This window comes from Tupaia chinensis, unplaced genomic scaffold, assembly GCF_000334495.1.
Source record: "Tupaia chinensis unplaced genomic scaffold, TupChi_1.0 Scaffold000275_1, whole genome shotgun sequence".
In the NCBI taxonomy this organism is placed as follows: Eukaryota; Metazoa; Chordata; class Mammalia; order Scandentia; family Tupaiidae; genus Tupaia; species Tupaia belangeri.
In genome coordinates, this window is record NW_006159757.1 from 2395751 (window position 1) to 2416784 (window position 21034).

General features: G+C 42.6%; 1 protein-coding gene across 15 annotated transcripts in view; it reads right to left on the minus strand.

Moving 5' to 3' along the window:
* The window catches only part of CELF2 (CUGBP Elav-like family member 2), a 744392-nt gene that overhangs the window by 42769 nt on the left and 680589 nt on the right, over window positions 1–21034 (minus strand). For all 15 annotated transcript variants that reach the window (XM_027772460.1, XM_027772458.1, XM_027772463.1 and 12 more), the window contains one exon: window positions 9402–9536. In XM_027772460.1, the coding sequence (XP_027628261.1) occupies window positions 9402–9536 (135 nt within the window). The remainder of the gene's footprint in view (window positions 1–9401; window positions 9537–21034) is intronic.

Below are 21034 nucleotides of genomic sequence, written 5' to 3' on the forward strand. Positions count from 1 at the left end.
CTTTCCCTTTGGTTCTTCCTCACAGCAATTGGTACTTACGGTCCAACCACTCACAGTCTAGGGCTCAAAGTCCATCAATGCTCTTTACTCTCTACAAGTTCCAGCTTCTTAGTGGCAACTTTTGTGGACCACCATGATTGTACATCTCATGCTTGTGAAAAATGAGATGAATTGCTATTTGCCGATTAAATCCCTTTTCTGCATTTTCTCACAGTGGACATATTTGATACATCTTTCATCCATTTCTATCTCTAAAAGTCCTACCCAGTCTTAAAATTTTGGTTAAAATGTCAAAACTTTCCCCCATTCCATTAAGACAGAACCTCTTTCTGTCATTGATATTAGTGCCTCACAGCCTTACTACTTTTTGACTAGGCTGGACAGCCTGGTGCGTTTTGCTCATTTTTGGATGTAGCCACTACTCTAGTTGGTAGTAGTTCTTGGGATTAAACCACATATAAACTAAAAGTGTCTTTCTTTTTTAAAAATTTGCTATAGAGAGACATAGAGGGAAAGATAGAGAAAAATAGAGAAAGCACCTCCCCACCCAGTAAGGAGAGCCAGACCACAATCCCTTCTCTTATGATTCTGGACATGCCTGCACATACACCACACCCCTTGTATTTTCAAGCCACGGGGTCCATGACTCTAACCACACAGTTGGCCATGTAAGATCCAGCCTCCTTAAGTACCATGCCACTGGCTAGCCCCAAAGTTTCTATCTTACTGCTTTTAAATCTTAAAAAGCTAGACTTCCATTGAAACCTCTGTGAAGTTGTGACTGGAATAATTTTGTTGCTTTCTCACCTAACATAATACCCATGTAAGCAATTAATACATGTGCCAGCCGAGATGACATGGTCATATCAGGCAGCCACACAGATGATGTAGTGGGAATGAAAGTGCCATTAAGTGGTTATGCTGGACATGAAATCCACCCCTAAGTTCACATAACCATCATAAGGGGATCTGAATGGGTGTGTTACATAATGTGACACAGCACAGAGCAACATTTAAAAATGAATCACTGGCACTTAGCACAGCACAGACTGCAATGGTACTTAAAGCCAAAGGCAAACAGAACTAGAGTCTATATCTGAAAATGGCAGTAAAAAGCCCATTCAAAACAAAGGAAAAACAACGCACTAGGTGAGCAACAGCCTGAAGAACACACGACAGGATCTGCCCACCTGCAGGATGGCAGCATCCCACCAGCAGAGCTCAGGGCACAGGAGGGATCTCGCATATACTCAAGAGTGGGCTCTGTGGTGAGCCGTAGACACCTCTGCCTCCTTGGCAGTGCAGCTTTATTAAACTTTAAATTAGTCCAGGACTATTAAGCGACTCCAGTCTGCTCTAGGTCAGGGCATCTCATAAACCTCACGGCCAGATCATTTACCATGCAAAAGTTGTTCTGATGACAGGCGCCAAGAACCCTCTGGCAGTTCAGGACAGTGTCATGAATTAGAGAATTAGCTTCAGTTCTGACTGTTCAATCCCACAGACGTCTTACCATGTGGACAAGTGAAATTTAAAGGTAATTCCACTCCTCTGGTTTGGGGGTATTTATATGCATTTTCTTCTTTTAGAAGCAGAACAATCAATACTATTCACCGGAAAGATACACCATTCCTATTTCTCCCCCAAAATATGAGTACTAAATACATAAGACCTTTCTTGCCTTCTGCAAGAAGCCACAGAACAGAAGTGCTGAGGACACTTCTCTCTACAGCAAAATTCTCCTATGTCTTTGCTTTACTATTGGCAAATCTACCTTAAGAACAGACGCTACTCTGAGCCTTTGTTGCATGAAATGTATAGAAAAATGGTGCAGCTTAAAGAGGAGTAAAGCAGAGAAAGAAGATTCCTTCCTCTCCCATCTTGGTGTCCAGTTCACAAAACTGAACATATGGTATACAAAAATACTTGTTATGGAAAGTTTTTTTTTTCTTCTTAAAAGGTATTATAGTTAAAGAAGAAGTTATAGTTAATACTTAAAGGCTATTCGAATTATTTTAGTATGGTGGGAATTTAGTAAAATAATGCCCTCTCCCTTTTAAATTTGGAGAGACAGGGAAAGTGAGAAAGCACCCTTATCCCATGGGGGAGGTCACACTACAATCTCTTCTATACCATTCCTCCTCCTGTTGGGATTTAGGGCATGCGTGCATATGTGCCTGGCAGATTTTTCAACCCATCAGGTCTGGAACTTGAACCATGCGTGGCATCCAGCTGTCTTAATGGCCATGCCACTGGATGACCCCAAATGATGCTTTTTAAAAAGCTAATGCTGTGACTTTCCTGGCCAGCTCGCATTGACACAAGCAGAAATGGTCATCTTGATAGCCTTGGAGACAGCATTACTATTTTTTTTTAAAGAATTATTTATTTAATTTTATTTAGTCATTCGTTTATTTTAATTTGAGCAGAGACAGAGCGAGAGAGAGGGAAAGTGAGAAAGCAAGCCACCAGGTCCAGGACTCAAATCATGGTCAACATGTGGGAGTGTCCAGCACCTTAATCACCATGCCACCTGCTGGTCCATCATTAACTATTTTTTTGTTTGTTTTTTGGAGAGGTTTTTGTCATAGGGCACGTGTGCTCGCCAGAAAGGCAGAGAGAGACAGAGAGACAGAAAGTGAGAAATCACCCCCCAGGGGGGATGGCCATGCCGCAATCCCTTCTCCTCTATTCTCCTCTTGGGATCTTGGGCACGCATGCACACATGCCCGGCGTGAGTTTAAGCCACTGGGTCCGGGACTCAAACCATGGTCAGCTACATGGTAGTTCAGCGACATAGCCATTACGCTGTTGGTGCCTCATTAACTATTTTTTTTTCTTTTGAGAGGTTTTCACTATAGGGCATGTGTGCTCGCCAGAGAGAGAGAGAGAGAGACATAAAGACAGAAAGCGAGAAATCACCCCCCAGGGGGGATGGTCATGCCGCAATTCCTTCCCCTCCATTCTCCTCTCGGGATCTTGGGCATGCACACACACGCGCCTGGCGTGAGTTCTAAGCCACCGGGTCCGGGATGCGAACCACGGTCGACTACGTGGGAATCCAGCGACATAGCCATTACATTGGTTCCCTATTAACTATTTTTAAAAGGCTAATGCTGGTGGCTAGACAGTGGCATGGTGGTCAAGGCAGCTGATTCTCACATGGTCAACTGTGTGGTTCAAGTCCTAGACATGGTACCTTGAAAAAACACTCTGGGTTTGCATGCATACATAAGTATATGCTCAAAATTCTATAAGGAGGAAGGAATGGAGGAGAAGGGATGCAGCATTGACAGTTCCCCACAGGGGGTGCTTTCTCACTTCCTCTCTCTTTGCTGAGTACATGCACCCTCTGGCAAATTAAAAAAAATGTTAATGCTGGAACGTAAGTACATGAGGGCAGGGACTGTTAGCTTTGTCCACTGGTGAGTCTCAAGCACCTAGAATAGTTCCAAGTATATAGCAGATGCTCAATAAATATTTGTTGAATGAGTGGCAAATACATAGGGGGATTACAGTCAGTGCCGTAACATTTAGGAACATTTTTTGTAGTTTCGGACCCCGTTAACATAAATGAAAATGAGCTCCATAAAATCAAGAATAAGAGCAGACGTGGAAACTTTCAGTAAATCAGCACCAAACGTTGAAACTTACGGGAAATGAGCAAAGAATGGGATACCAGTTCTCCTTCTGTAACAATAAAGGTATAAAGCAATTGACTATTCAACCTCGCCAATATGGGGGTGGTTGGGAAAGTCATGATGTATTTTTGCATAGAAAAACATAGAAAAATAACTTCGTGACTTTCCCAATGACCTAATACATAGCTCTTTTTTACCACATAGCTTGACGCTGGCTGGCTTAAACAGCTGAAAGAGTACTAATGAAGTAACCTTTGGGGCTCACATGTTTTCTTTCATAAGCAATGACAAAAAAAATGAGTGCGAGGAGAAAAATGAGAAGGTAAGAGACCCAGACAATCTTCACCTGAATAACTGGCCCCTGAATTAATAAAATGCCTTGTATTTTATAAGCAGAGTAGGCATAAAAATACTCTGAAAAGGTACATGGGATCTCAACACCGAGCCTGCCAGTGTCTGAGATGATGCGTGACAGGGTGGGGAAGGCGAGGGCAGAACAGGTCTGTGAGAGCAGTGAGCAGCTCTCGAAGGCTGCAACACTGCTGCAGTACCCTCGGGGAGGGGGCCTCTTCCTGTGCCCTCTGTTTATCTGTCTCTCCCGGCCACCTCGCAGCCCATCTTGTGTTACTCCCCTGTGCATGGCACTCCTCGGAGGGGACAGTGCAAGGCCCAACACATCGTTATGTACACGCCATGTAGAGAATACGAGGTTCGGAGATGCGCGCTACATCAGCCTACGAAGCGCAGCTCTTCACATAATGCAGACACACAGAGGGTAGTGATAAAGCCCTCTAAAAAAGAAAAGGCTATGGGGAAAACGCTGAGGGTCAATTCTTATTTCCCATGGCCCACTCAGCTGCTCTGGTGACAGGTGTGCAACACAGAGAGTAAGCACTCCTCCATCACGACTGTGGGAGGAGGGCAGGAAAGGTCCGAATCATGTGTAAGCCTCTTCCCTCTCTGGTAACCGCAGCTAGTCCAAAGGAAGCTGCGCCAGCTCCTTGGAACTCTGTGTCACAGGCTTCAAGGAAGCAGGGAGCACCTTGAAGATGAGGGAAAACAGTGCCTAGAATTGAAAGTATTTAGAGAATTTAAAGTAAAATAAAAATATTGCCTAGACAACTCTGAAAAGCCAGTGGTGGGAATGGAAAAAATGCTTCCTAGCATTTTAAAATGCCTTACAGTATTGAAAGAAATTATCTATTATTCTGAAGTGTGCACTTGACTGAGTCTGCACTTACAGAAGCATTTGGAGAATTTTAAAACACCCTTTTCTTTGAAAAAAAGGAAATAGAAGAAGGTCAGTGGAATAATGTGGTGCACGAATGCAATAGTACGTTTTAGACAGAAAATGCCAAAGAAATGTTCACATGTGGTAACGGTAGCACTTCTCCCGAGCTCTCAGAATTACCAAGCACAACGCATCTACGGGCAGGTGGAAGTCAAATATCTCTCTCTGATACCTGGTTGCAGGCCTTACAGACAATTTGCCTCTTTATACAAACACAAGGACACAGGTTCCTCTAGAACAGGTTCAGAACTGGCTAAGAAGAGATGACCCAAGAATTAATTAACTAAATAGGAGAGTGAAGTAAACAAAGGAAAAATTATCATATCAAAATAAAAGACAAGAAACACAATTAAATTAGGCTTCAAAAGACCCATGAGAAACTCATAAAAGGCATAATATGCACTTACCTGGTTTTTATTCTTTCATGATTTAATTTCTAATTTTATTCACTACCATCTGATAATTGCATAAAACACTTATTCTAACCATGGGCAATTTAAACTATTTTAATTTTTATTTCAAGGCCATGAGACAAAGGAACCTATTTATTGCCTGAGGGACTTTTTTTTTTTTAACAAAAATTAAAGCTTAATCTTTCATGTTTTAAAGCCAAGACTGTTTAAAATCATTTATAATAATGCTGTAGGGAGACTTTTCCTGGGTATGCAAAATTGAAATGATAAATTTACAATTATTAAAAAAAATTAATAGTTCAGGGGATTGAATTGTCCCTTTCCTTTCTAGACGAATTTGTCTGAAGCTTAAAAGGCCTATTTAAAAGCAGAGCAAACCCAAGGCCTGTGTAGAAGCAATGGGATGAGGTATCTATGTCGTTCACAGTGTGACTGGATTTGTTCATGGTGCAAACTGTAAGCTGCTTATTAGTATTTTAAATATAAATAATGGCAAGACCAGCAGATGAAGTAGTGGTTACATCATTGGACTCCCACGTAGTTGACCACAATTTGAGTCCTGGACCCAGCAGCTTAAAACTCACTCAAGGCACGTGTGCTTGCGTGCCCAAAATCCAAGAGGAGAATGGAGGAGAAGGGAGACTGCAGTGTGGCCATTCCCCAGGGGGTTGAGGGTGATATCTCACTTTCTGTCTTCCTGTCTTTGTGTCTCTGGTGAGAGCACATACCCTACAGCAAAAATCTCTGAAAAAAATTAATAAAATAAAATAATGGCATTGGCCTTGGAAATGGCTTTCAACCCCTCTTGTTTTATAGGAAATTGCTCTGATGACATAGAGGGTCATGACTTGTACTAATCACTCTGTGTGTGTTTGTGTGTGTGCGCGCATGCACACGCACGTGCACATGCACGCGTGCATGCTTACACACACCTACACTACGGGGCACTTGCTGGAAACAGAGACAGAAAGAGAGAGAAAGCGACAAAGCACCCTCCAAGAGGGCTGACCACACCATACACCCTTCCTCTCTATTCTCCTCTTGGGATTTTTGTATGTGCCCAATGTGTTTCTCAAGCTGCTGTGTCTGGGACTTGAACTGCACAGCCACTTTGACCTCCACACCATCTGCTGGTTCCACTAATCACATTTTCTGTGACTTTGGAAAAAGTCTCTAAGGGAAGTTAGACAAATAATTTATCTTAATTTAAACACCAGATTTTAGAGTTATACTTAAGAAGAATATAGATTACAGAATACGAAAGAATATGAAATGTAGATTTAAATAATGTCTGCTGCAACACTTCAGGATTCTAATGAAATACTTTTAGCTATCATGCAAAGAATTTCTCAATAGAGAAGAGAAAAGTTACTCTCAGTGATACTTCAGCAGAATTTACTAAAGGGCAGAACGCCTATAAGAGTAAAGGGAACGATGTTTGCTAGCTGTGGTTTTTGACTAGAGCAGAAAGAAGGAAGCTACATCTTCAAGCACATTTTCTCTTTCTCTGTAGTCTCAAGAAAAAAACTGAAAATGATCAAACATGTTTGGAACTCCTTTAAGCACACACTCTGGCCATCCTCCTAGGTTGTTTGAATATCCCACATTTTAAAAAGATTACAACAAATCCGTGATCACCAAATTGGATGGACTCTATACAGGTTCACCCATGTGGACCTTCTCTCTCACTTCTCACCTCTCCCTCTGCCCAGCAACATGGCTTCCTTGTAGTCTGCCATCATGCCACACTCTTCCTGCCTCACAGCCTTTATGCTGCTGGAACATTCTATATGGCCCCCTTCACTTAACTCAAGTTTCTGCTCAAATGTCACCTTTGAGAGAAGGGGTGGTCCCTTAAATCCCCTTCACCATCTCCAACTGACTCTGTTCGATTACTCCTGCAGCCCTGTCTATCACATACCCATCCTGTACTCGCTGGCTTACTGTCTGAATGCCCTGACAGACTGATAGACCTGGCAGTGAGCCTGCTCTGTTCAGGCCTGTATTTCCAGCACTAGGACAGAGCCTAGTACTATGCAGGCACTTAATAGATAATGCTTACTGATTACATTATCTGCATGGATCAGCGTATATCTACTTTTGCACTTGGCTTCTTAAACTAAAGAGTCTTCGACTGACTAAAATACAGTAAAATGCATGTATAATACTCTATTATTTCATGTAATCATATTACATAGTTCTCAGAGGGGAGAAGAAAAACTGTGTATAAGAAACTACTTTTCGGGCCAGCAGGTGGCATAGTGACTAAGGCACTGGATTCCACATGGCTGCCAGCATGGTTAAAGTGGTGGACCCAGCAGCTTGAAACTCATGCCAGTCTCCACGCCCAAAATTCCAAGAGGAGAATGGAAGGAAGGGGGTTACAGTGTGGCCATCCCCTCTGGGGGGTAATTTCTCACTTTCCTTCTCTCTCTGTCTCTCTGTCTCTGTGAATGCATGTCCCTATAGCAAAACACAAAAGCAATATCTAAGGGAAAAAATTACCTTTGAATCTAATTTACAAAACTAACAAATTAAAGATGAAAATTTTAATTTCTTTTTAACAAAAATCGCTGTTATTTTAATAAAAGGAAAATTTATCATGTCAATGCTTATTTTTCAAAGGGGTTATTAGAGAATTTATTGAAATAATCAGCTTATATATTGCATTAAAGCTGTAACTTAATTAAATGAGAGAGTGACTGAAAGTTGATTTTCTTCCATAAATGAGACAGAAAAAGAGACCAATGCTCCCAGCAGGGAATCACGTCACAATTCACCTGACTGCAGCTAGCCCAGGTCATGGATCTGTATGCACCTGAAGCGTTTAGGGAAGCCTCTGGATGTGTACTGAGGACTTTCCCATGTGGGTCAGCCTCACAGATCATCGGGTTTCACCACCGTGCCATCTGACCCCTTGAAATTGAGTTTTGATGAATACTACATATTGCATAAAATAAGGCCCACAGGAAGTAATGATCATCATTTGCAGACCTTTTAAAGAATGAAGTCAACACACCCATGCACTGCTGCCATGAGATTTCAGCACATGCAGGGATAAATCTACCAGCTTCGGCTAAACATCTCTTGGATTTCTCTCTCAAAACTGTACTCAGAGTAAAATGTGTTGCTCCATGTTTTGTAGAGACCGAGGGTGACTACTCTTGTGGGTTCTGCAGCCTCCGGGGGCATACATCTTATCTCTCAGAAGCCACAAGCTCCAAGAAAGCTGGCTTGTAGTATGCTATAGCTTTCATTTTGCATTTCTCTGAAAGAAAACCCTGCAGTATTACAGTGAATTTTAGTCAACACTTAGCTAATCTTTTAGGCACAGCTGGTAGAGGGTCCTGGAATTTTCAAAGTTCAAAGGGAGATTAGAGATTGTCGAGGCCATTTCCTTCATGTAAGAGAAGGAGGTGAGATCAGCTATCAAGGTCTGAAAAATTCAGAGGAAAAAAAAAAGCCAGTGAAACATTCTGGCATTTATTAAAAAACAAAACAAAAAGCAACAACAACAACAAAAAAAACCCAAAACATGGTATCTAAGCAACCACATTATATCTGGCTCGTATTAAAAGAAAAATGGCATCTGCTTTTGAATAAGGCAACAACATTTCTAAGGGAAAAGGCTTTTAAATCACATAGCCCAGAATCTGACCATAAATGAACAGCAAAGATATTCCTTGCCAGACTGTGGATTTAAAAACCCAATGTGAAAGACAGGACTGGTGTGAAATATAACATTGGAACAATTAGGGATTTTGAAATTTCACAGAGAATTATTAAATTGCTTTTGTCAAAAGAAAGGACAAGACAAAAAGGCAGAACGAAGAGACTTTTTGTTTTCATTTTATCTTTGGAAAATAACACACACACACACACACACACACACTCAAATTTTGTTCTTTTAAAAGTATCATTAATAGCTCAGAGCCTAGCGCCAGTCTCCTAACTTTGTGTTGGAAGGCTAGGCTTGCCTTCCACACCTGGGTTTGCAGGGACCTGCAATGGCTCCTGCTGTGTTATCTGTAAGAGAAGAGCAAACTCTGCACTCACCGGGACTCGTGAGGGCTCCCAGGGCACTGCTCGTGGTGGAGAGAGGGTTTGCATTGGTGCTGGTGGCTGAGGTCTGGGCTGCAGCTGCAGCAGCAGCCAACGTTGCCAGATTCTGTAACTGTAAAGCATTCATGCCTGCAGAGGGAAGAGAAGCGTAACTTTAGTAACGGGCCCCAATTTCCCAGCTTCAAACTTGAGAAGGTTCATACAAAGTCAGGGAAGAAGATCCCCCACACTCGTGTCTGCGATGCTGGCTGCCTCAGTAGGAGCTAGGCTCTGACCATCTTCTCTGAGGCTGCCTTCCTTAGTCCTCAAAAGCACGGTCTTCAATGTGCTTGGCACCAAGGACAGGTTTTGTGGAAGACAATTTTTTCCACAGATGTGCGAAGGAGACTGGTTTGGGGATGATTCATGAGCATTACACTCATTCTGTACTTTATATTATTATTACATTGTAATATATAATAAAGTAATTACACAATTCACTACAATGCAGTATGTGCAGTTGCTCTCACCGTGGCATCACCATCTCACACCTCAGCTCTATCTATTGGATCACTGGGGAACTAGCAGGTGGTGTAGTGGTCGAGGCACTGAACTCCCAACCATGTGGCCAACCATGGTTTAAGTTCCAAACCTGAGGCTTGTAACTCACACCAGGAGCATAAGCATGTGTGCCCAAAATCCTGAGAAGAGAAAGGAGAAGTGACTGTGATGTGGCCATCCCTTATGGGAGGTGTTGTCTCACTTTTTGTCTCTCTTTGTGTCTCTAGCAAGCACATGTGCCCTACAGGAAAAAAAAAAAAAAAAAGACGACAAGGTCCCCAGATAGAAAAAAAAAAAAAAAAAAAAAAAAAAAAGAGAAGAGAAAAAGGAAAGAAATAGCTCCTCATAGGTTGGGAAAGTTAGGCTGTGTTTTTCCATGCAAAAAATGTATCATGACTTTTCCAACAACCTAATAGATCATCAGGCATTAGATTCTCACAAGGAGTGTGCAACCTAGATCCCTCACGCATACAGTTCACAATGGGAATCATGCTCCCATGAGAATCTAATGCCACTGATCTCATGGGAGGGGGAGCATTACATTCATCCTCTACTTTATATTATTATTACATTGTAATATATAATAAAGTAATTACACAAGACCAGAGACCTGGTGTGGTGCGACTGTGGATACAGATGAGGCTCCCCTCGCGCACCTGCTGCTCACCTCTGCTGTGCGGGTTGGTTCCTAAAAGGCCACAGACTGATACCATTCTGTGGCTCAGGGACAGGAGACCCCTGCTCTATAACACCATCTTCTGTTCTTGGGGACTGAGCACTAAAAAAGGGCACCTGAGCTCCATCTCACAGATTTCCTAGGCAGTCACCTCACTGTCTCAATCCAGGATCCTCTGCCAACTAACTCCTCCGTGGGCTGTAGAGATCACTAGAAAAAACAAGAGCTTTCTCTGCATTTACTGCTCACTGTAGGGCCTTGTGGAGAAGCAGTGTCTATGATGGAGCTGTCAAGAAATGGTGAGATCTGGACTTGGACAGCTGGAGGAAGGGCTTCAGCGTAAACTCTTAATCCCTAAATTCGGCAGCTGCATGTATATGATGTATACATGTATAAATCTCTGTTTATTGGTTAGAATTTTTGCTCTAAACTGGTATGGGTTCTACCCAGTTCTGCCCCACTTTTCCAGCAATGTGACTTGAGGCAAATTACTGCATCTCTCCATTTCTTGCATAGTGAGTGGCAATATTAACTGTAACTTACCTCAAAGAGTTGCTGTGCAAATTAAAAAAAATGATGAAGACAAATTACTCTGGCATAAAGTAAGTACCAGTAAATGTTAGCTATCATTGTTATGTTATTACTACTGCTATTACTACTGGATTTTACTTTTCTTTTTTAGAATTTTGCCACAGGGACTGTGCACTCACCAGAGACAGAGAAAGGGAAAGTGAGAAACCATTCCCTCCCGAGGGGGATGGCCATGCCACAATCCTATCTCCATTGTTCTTTCAGGACTGTAGACATGCATGCACATGTGTCTGGTGTGATTTTCAAGTTATCATGTCTGAGACTTGAACCACAGTTGACCATGTGGGAGTCCAGCACCTTAACCACCATGTCACCTCCTGGCCCCTCTTTGGAATTATTTTAAATGTAAACTCTAAAATGTGTCCATAGTAGAAACTTAAATAATATTTGATGGCTAAAAGAACAAATTAATAAAAGTGGCAGTGCATACTTTTGTTTGTAAAATATTTGCATTTTAAAGATATTTATTTATTAATATTTTTTAGAGAGATTTTTGCTATTGGGAGTGTGCACTTACTGGGGGGACTGAGAGAAACAGAGAGGTAGAAAGTGAGAAATTACCCCCAGGACATTGGCCATGCTGCTATCCTTTCTCCTCCATTCTCCTCTCAGGATCTCAGGATTTTGGGCATACACACACGCAGGTGTGCTCAGCATGAGTTTGAAGCCGCCAGGTCCAGGACTTGAAATGCGGTCGACTTCGTGACAGTCCAGTGATATAACCATTACACCATCTGCTGGTCCCTAACGATACTTATATTTTAAAGGGGGACTTTAAAAAGTATTTTTAATTTTTAAATTTGCTATATGTACTTGCCAGAGAGGGACAGAGAGGGAAAGTGAGAAAACACCCCGAGGGGGGAGTGGCCATGCCACAGTCCCTTCTCCTGAATTCTCCTCTCAGAATTTTGGGCATGCATGCACATGGCCCAATGTGTTTCTTAAGGTGCAGGGTCCAGCACTTGAACCATGTCGTTGGTCATGTGGGATCCAGCTGCCTTAACTACCACACTACTGGCTAGTCCATGGGGAAATACTTTTTAGCTAGAATGAATTTCTGACTAGTGAAAAAATTTTTTTTAAATAACAGAGAAATGAAAATTGGCAAGAACCCAAGGGTGGGTTCAGCTAAGGGACATGGGGCAATGACCTGGGGTTGGGCTCAGGGTATCTGTGCAGTCTGTATTTTTATTACCTTCTCTCCTCCTCTCTATTTCTTAATCCAAAGATTTTCTGAACAAAGCAGTTTTCCATGATTCACTTCACAGTAAGGGAATGCACATGGGGGAAGCAGGAAACAATGATTATCTCCTTATAGAGAGGATTTTAGAGAGAGAGAGAGTAAAGTAATCAGCTTAATTTTACTTTTTTCTCATACCTTAAATCCAGGTACTGAATAAATGTCTATTGAACAAATTTCATTTGCTTTAGGGACAGTAGTTTGATAACGGTTTCCATATGTGTTGAGGGAAAGGGGTGAAGGGGTGAGAGAATCTTCTAGCAACATACCTGCTTGAGCTCCTAGTCACTGACATGAAGCCCTCGGCATAAGCTGAGAACCCGGCTGTTGAGCTCTATTGAGAGCATTTCTGCTTCTCTGCCCTGGCCACCTCAATGAGGGCTTTTTTTTTCTACTGAGAAAAAAGTTTCTGATGTCTTTGTTCAAAATAATTTCTCTTTTTGTCCCAAATAATACCTTTTCTTCTTCCAGAAGACATCTGGACCCGCAGGCTTAGGGTGAAAGCCACACACCTATTTTTCAAAGCCCACTGGTTTCATAGGGATGCTTAGGAGCAAGATACAAGCATTTATGGAATCCTGTGAATTTCTGCAAGAAAACTGCAGACTTCCAGCAACTGTGCCTTATCCAACTAAAGCAACCAGGAATAGAGCTCTCTCTTGTTCTCTCTGATCAAAGGTCAAACAGTGTCATAGTTATGAGAATGTGGGTGTTGAGAAGTGATGACCTTATTTTCCATTTTACTTTAGCACAATGGAAATACAGAAAATAGAGGAACTATCTGTACTTAGTGCAGACCCCTCTAGACCCAACAGAGGGGCCTACTTCCTGAAAGCAAGGTGAATGCACTTCACATCTGGGTGCGAGTGGTCTTAAGAGGAGTGGGGCATATTTATACTGATCCATCTATCCCCTGTTGGCCATCTTGTGACTAATGTTCTCTCTGATGTCTGCGTGATAGAACCCAGATGATCAAACGACATCACCAAGAGACAGGTGGGCACGCAAGAAGAGTTTAGAACTGAAATGAAAACCTACAGCGTGCATCTGGTACTAATTAAAGGCAAGTAGGTGCACTACTATAGGCTCAGGCCAGAGTGTCCTCCTCCAGGCATTTCTGACCCTGCCCACATGGCAGCCACAGAGCTGAAAGGGGCTTTGTACACTCATTTGGGTCACAGACATCAGGTGCGTGGCTAAGCAAATCCCTGAGCCCGGCCCCACTGCTTCCTGCCACACCTCACGGTCTCTCTGCGGAAGAGGACTCATAACTTGTCCTTGATTTGTGCACTTTCTGTGTTACCTGCAAAGTCTCTTATCTGTTTTTAATGCTTGTGGTTTTTTTATCTTATGTTGATGCTATTTGTATATATATTTAATCTTCTTCACAAGATACTCAGTTCTTGAGACAAAGATTTTGTCTATAATGATTTTCCCGTCCATTTCTATACACGTGTATACACACGCACACACACAGCTGAATATATAGCAGGCGATGAATAAATCCATGTAACATGAATAAGCAGGGTAACAAGCAATATGAAATATTCATAAACGGCTATAGAATACTGTCTATAGAACCAACCTAGTTTTTAGTTTTCTCCACTTTTTGTTATTTCTTTGGTATTTAAGTAGCAACAAATATTGACTGTTTTCCCTTGATCGTTAACTAATCTACAGTATAAATAATTATCAGAACTATGTTTATTCCTTAGCTCATCACTGACATTCAAGGGTCCTAGAGCCAAGCCAACAATCAGGTTCTCTTTCCACTACATCTGCCTTAGGATCCAGGCCTGAGGGCTTGTGCATCTCTCTAAATGCCCCTCGATGTTTCCCCTTCATGTACTTCACCCATGCGAGAGTCTCTGATATCCTATTCAGTCTTTCTCGGCTGTCACCTAGAAAGGACAAGCAAAGTGACTGAGGCCCTGGGGCACCACATTCAGGGATGGCTAGCACTGTTCAACAACCACACTGCAAGGAAAGGAAAAGGCATAACCAAGAAGCTGAGATGAACAGTGGGAAGGAGAAGTCCCTGTGAGCCACAGTATCTGGGGCTGGGATAAAAGGAAGTGGGGAAGAGAGACAGAGAACCAGTCAGGCAGGAGGAGTTGTATTTGTCCACCCATCCCACCGTCCATCCCCCAGCCAGAAGTTACTGACTGGCTATGATGGCCAGACTCTGGACAAGATCCTGAGGACAAAGTAGAAAACAAGACAGTCTCCCAGCCAGAAGTTACTGACTGGCTATGATGGCAAGACTCTGGACAAGGTCCTGAGGACAAAGTAGAAAACAAGACAGCCCACCTGCCCAAGGAACTAACTGGAGAACTGGAGCAGGGAGAAGCCAGAGCCTGGGGACAAGTCCTTCCAACTCATCTGTTTCAAGAAATCAGTCCAGACTCAGAAGCACATTCTCACAAATGTCTCTGATAGGAATGAGAAAGAATCTCAGGAAAACATGGCTACTGAGAAGCCAAGGAGGTGTCCAAGAGGGGGGGATGAATGCCCATCCTTGTTGTGTTGACCCAGGAGGCTTTCATGGTCCCCCCACCCCACACTCAGAGGGAAGTGCTCAGTGCAGCAGTGGCAAGGCAGGGCAGCTTACATGTCAGCTTCCCTGAGGCGGGGTCCCACTCCCAGCCCTGACCCCACATTTCTGCTTGTCTCAATGTAGGACCGACCAAGGCAACTCTACCTTCATCTTGTTCCTGGGCTGAGAATACACATCACTCACTGCTGGTAAGGACATCGACAACTGGCACTTACTGTGTGGCTGGTCAAGAAGCAATCAGGGGCTACTCTTAATCTGGGGTTCAGTCCTGGTTCTGTCTCACATGCTACCAACCTATATCACCTTGCACAAATTGCTTAACTGTACCTCAGGGTTCTCAAGTATACACTGGAATTAAAATACAACCTATCTCATGCTGGTAGCAAAGTCAGCAGCACACTGAACTGCAGCGCGGGAAGCCACATAGCTGACCACAACTTTGGGTCCCCAGGTTGGCCTAAAAACACACGTAGTGTATACGCACATGCCCAAGATCCTGAAAAACTGGAAGGCTGGAGGAAGGGGATCATGGCATGATGAGAATCTTTTTGAAGGCATGTCTATATCTCTCTCATGTGCACATAAGTGCTCTCTGTTATAGATAAGATAAACTTTAGTTTTTAATTCTGCTAGTGGGCATATGTGCTTATTGGGGGGAACAGGGGTGCAAGGGAAGAAAGAGAAAGTGCCCCCACCTTTCCAGGGAATGAATATGCTACAATCCCTTCTCTTTCACTTCTCCCTCCCTTTGGGCATGCATGCATATGTGCCTGACATGTTTAAGCCACTGGGTCCAGGAGTCAGGCATTACAGTCAGCCATGTGGGCTCCAGCCACTTTAATTGCCATGCCTAATACATAAACTTTTTAAAATAAGAGGTCAAACTGTCACTACATGTACAGCTCAAAGAACAGTGCCTACTGTAGAACTCCACTAAAGAATAAGCTTCCTTAGCAAGACTGATAACTGCAATGATGCCACCTCAAATAATGACAACGGTGCTTTACATGTGGTTCTTATTTACACTTCAAAACAAATCTATATATGTAGGCAACTATTACAATTGTACCTGTTACAGATAGAGCAAAGTGGAACACAAAGAGTTCAAAACACCATATGCAGGGAACCAGCAGTTAGCGTAATGGCTATGTCCCTGGACTCCCACGTAGTTGACCGCGGTTTGCGTCCTGGACCCGGTGGCTTAGAACTCACGCCGGGCACGTGTGCGTGTGTGCCCAAGATCCCGAGAGGAGAATGGAGGAGAAGGGATTGTGGCATGGCCATTCCCCCTGGGGGGTGATTTCTCGCTTTCTGTCCCTATGTCTCTCTCTGCCTGTCTGGTGAGCACACGCGCCCTATAGCAAAAAAAAAAAAAAAAACCTCTAAAAAAAAAATAAAAAATAAAACAAAAACACCATATGCATTTTCCAAGGGCCACTCTCTGAGAAACAGTCTGGTAAATGTGAAGAGAGTTCTGCTCTCTTCCCTGTGTGCCTTTCTCCCCACATCTGCAGCTGTTCTGTCCTCTTGCTCCTCACTGTGTTTTGGTCTCCACTTCAGTAAACTTTTGGAGGGATAGAGAGGGAGTGAGAGGAAGGGGAAGGGTGGTATTTACAACACAGGGTTTCAAAAGGAAAAGTGGCTGGGCACTGGAAATCCTATTTTATGGGCTCCCCACATTTGCCTAGAGTGACTTTGATAACCTTCAACACGTTGTGAGCAGATGGAAACTACCCAGTGAGGCATTTTAGTCAAGCATAACCAATGATAATTCCTGCTTTGTGGGCATGCAGGCCCTGAGAGACAATGTCCTACGATACTGCTCTCTGCTCAGGTCATAGTGCCTGAGTCCCAGAGGGCAGAGACTGAATTTGTGATCTGTCTTTATTAGTATCTAAGAACTAAGTAAACCACTGACCACTTCCTAACCACTGACTACATCTTGCTATCTAAATTACTTAATCCCTTCTTGAATTTCTTAATGTGATTTCCTTTTACATCCATTACCAGAATCCCAGATATTACCGATCACTGGTTTTGGTTGCCTGAGTGAACAGACCCCTGACCTTTCTCCTCTCAGCAATGAGTCTGTTGCTGGCTGTGCTTTCCCCATCCGTCAGCCACCTGAACTGAGGGATCTTGAGGGGATTCAGGGGGTCTGGGAACTCCCTGAAATTTTACAAAAATGTGTGGGTTTGATGTGTGGGCAGAACACATTTGGTAACAGATCCTAAAAAGTTGAAGAATCTCTGCCTTACTTAGATAACATGAAAGAGATAAAAATCCTAGTGGAAAACTGCTGATGAGAGGCGGGTTGGGACAGTGACTGATGTGAGCAATCAAGAAGAAATTAGAGCTGAGGAGTGATGGCACAGAAGCAGGAGAGAGAGTGAGAGCGAATGCTCCTTCTCTCGTCAGAGCAAAGGCATCTATGTGCAAACAAGCAACAGGAGAAACCCAGTAAGCCAGAGAACTCATGTGTGAGCCACATTACTGAGTGCGGACTCCATGAGCAGAGGCTGCAGCTGGGAACCTCAAGCAGCAGAAGTAGACACATACAGGGTCTGTCCTCTCTCCAGGGCCCTCACTCCAGCCATCTTCCATCTAGCCAGGCAGGCCCGTTCTCTAGTCCACCCCTCCCTGTGGCCCTCCTGGACCACCCTGGCCTCCTAAATGCCTCTGATGTCTCCTGCCCTCTGTCATATACATCATGTTAATAATCCTAGGGTCAGGGCCAGCAGGTGGTGTGGTGGTTAAGGGCACTGGCACATGGGCGACCGTGGTTCTAGTCCCAGACCTGGCGGCTTGCTTTCTCACTATTTCGTACTCTTTCACTCTGGTCAAATTAAAATAAACAAAAATAAAATAAAATAATTCTTTAAAAAAAGAAAAAAAAAAAAAACAATCCCAGAGTATGTGAAAAGAGCTTAGAGGGGTTTTTTTTGTTTGTTTGTTTGCTTGCTTGTGTTTTTCTAAACCAGGAACAATGTTTCTGGACCCTTCACTGGGGAGGCTATACACTCCAATGACTGATGTTTTGGCTCTTCCTGCCACATAAGCACCTGTAGCCAAAGAGCCCTCACCTGGCACATGGACATTCCTCATATCATCCCCTCTTATTTGGAGACTCTTTCAGATTGGCCCCATCTAAGGAAATCAGAGAGGGGAGTATGTGAGAACAGGCTCACATGCAGTTTCTTGGCGTTCCTTAACCGCACCAGACTTTTAACATGCTGCATCCCTTCTGGACTCCGCTGATTCAGCCTCAAGTGGGCTGCTGGCTGGAAGGGAGAGTCCTTGCCTTTATCTATGTGTTATTCTTCCTAGGCCCCAGGGTGACTCGATAGGCAGCCTACTGGTGGGTCTCTGCTTCAACTCATCTGGAATTCATATTTGTTTGCTTTTCCATTTCTTCCTTCTTCTTTGGGGTGTGTGAGTGCTCCCTGTCCTTTCCCTCCTCCTCAGCTCCTTATTTTACACTCCGCCCTTTCTCTTTCTGGGCTACTACCTTACAATTAAACTGAAAGGCACCTCCCCATCCCTTTGGGCAAGCTGATTCTGATGCAGCTAATGGCTCTTTTCTGAGAAGAAAAATGACATTTAACTTTACAAAACTCTCTGCTCAGATAGGCAGCCCTCAAACCAAGAGCAATAATCTGGGTGACTAAACACGCCTAACATCAAAATAAGTTTTACAAAAATCTAACAGTGTACCACTCTCCAGATAGAAAAAAAAAAAAGTTGGGAATACAGGGATTCAACTTTCATTCATTATTTGGGAGAAAAAAAAAATCCTCAAAATGAAGAAATTATGTACAAAACAGATGCGCAATATGCCTACTTGAAACTTAAGATTTTTAAAAAAAATTATTTATAAGGAGAAGGGCATGAAAATTTAATTTAATGTTCACCTTAGGTAATTTTGTGTCTTATTGTTCACAGCAATTACCATAAATCTGCATATCAATAAGCAAGAACAGATGTCAGTTGTTACAAGTGCTTGCCAATCAGGTCTGTTAAAAAGTGACAGATGGGTGGTTATAGAGCATTCTCATAAGGCCTATTAGCACATTCGAAGGAAATGTCTATAGTGTGGACTGTTGGAGTCTTCGCTTTGGGAAGACTGCAGGATCTCTGTGGGTGTTTGTGGCCTCTGTGATGCACACTTCACAATTCTGGGAGGATCTCAGATTCCAGATTCTCAGACCTCCCATACACCGATTTTGCAAATGTCTTCCTTCTTCTCTCCTTGTGAAGACACGCTGTGACCGTGTTCTCAGAGGAGAGCTCTCAAATTGATAAAAGGAGAGCTATAGAGCTGTTGTAAGCAAATACTTGCACTGTACGATTTTACTGTTACTTTCAAAACTTAGACCAGATATTCTGGAAAAGAATTACTACCAGTTTTTACTGAACAACAGAATTAAGAGGAAGCAGTTATTCATCAACAGACACATCTCTTCAGCTGCAGCTTCTTAATATTTATAATTTAATAATAATTTCTCATCCTAGAAAAAACAGATCCCCTTAACAAAGAACCCATTCTTAATCAATATGAACTGTGTTCCAGAATGAAGGAAGAGTTTTCCTGTTACTATCTCTGATTTCCTCCTTTTGGTTTTGGAGCTCATTATCTACCTGAGGCTTGGCCTTGTTATTAGTCTGGTAAGCCGCCTGTGGAGGCAAATCAGTGGCGCATATGTTCACAGAGACGCACCTGGATTGGCTGTGATGCAGAGCACTGTTTTATAAGCTTGGGGGCAAGAGACAGCTCCATATTTGGATCGTGGTGATTTGGTTTTGAGATCTCTCCTTGTGAAGACACGCTGTGACCGTGTTCTCAGAGGAGAGCTCTCAAATTGATAAAAGGAGAGCTATAGAGCTGTTGTAAGCAAATACTTGCACTGTACGATTTTACTGTTACTTTCAAAACTTAGACCAGATATTCTGGAAAAGAATTACTACCAGTTTTTACTGAACAACAGAATTAAGAGGAAGCAGTTATTCATCAACAGACACATCTCTTCAGCTGTTATTCATCAACAGACACATCTCTTCAGCTGCAGCTTCTTAATATTTATAATTTAATAATAATTTCTCATCCTAGAAAAAACAGATCCCCTTAACAAAGAACCCATTCTTAATCAATATGAACTGTGTTCCAGAATGAAGGAAGAGTTTTCCTGTTACTATCTCTGATTTCCTCCTTTTGGTTTTGGAGCTCATTATCTACCTGAGGCTTGGCCTTGTTATTAGTCTGGTAAGCCGCCTGTGGAGGCAAATCAGTGGCGCATATGTTCACAGAGACGCACCTGGATTGGCTGTGATGCAGAGCACTGTTTTATAAGCTTGGGGGCAAGAGACAGCTCCATATTTGGATCGTGGTGATTTGGTTTTGAGATTGGGACTTACCACTTACTAGCTTGGTGATGCTGGACAATCTGTTAACTTCTCTAAGCCTTGCCTCAGATGCCTACCCTGTAAATGGGGTACTAATAGTCCCTACCTCACAAAGTTATTGTGATATTTGGGGATTATGTATCCTAATTCATATTATGCATTTATTGGTGCTGTGGTCTTATATAAGTTACTTAACTTTTTATATTACCTCCTTTTCCAAAGGTGATTCAGTGGTTTTGTCCCAGGTGTGCCGTGAAGACAAACGACATTGATTATACAAGGAGCTCTTTTAAAAACAGAACTGTGAAATATTACTCTTATTCTTCTATCATGATGGCTTTTTGAGATGATAGTTGTTAGAAAAAAAATTAAGGACTGAAAAAGATACTTTTCTCTTAACTCCTTTCTCCTTCAAGAAAATTCCTATTAGCCCAAACTCAGACTCCAGGTTTCTGAGGCTTCAGAAATTCACTGAACAAATACCACAATGGAATCAGAAATGGACATGTTTTATTAGAAGTTTTAAGAGGGAAAATAAAATCAACTTCAAGGAGGCACAAAAAATATACATACAATAAAAGCACTTAACAAACAAAGATTTGATCCTAATCCATTTCCTGCTT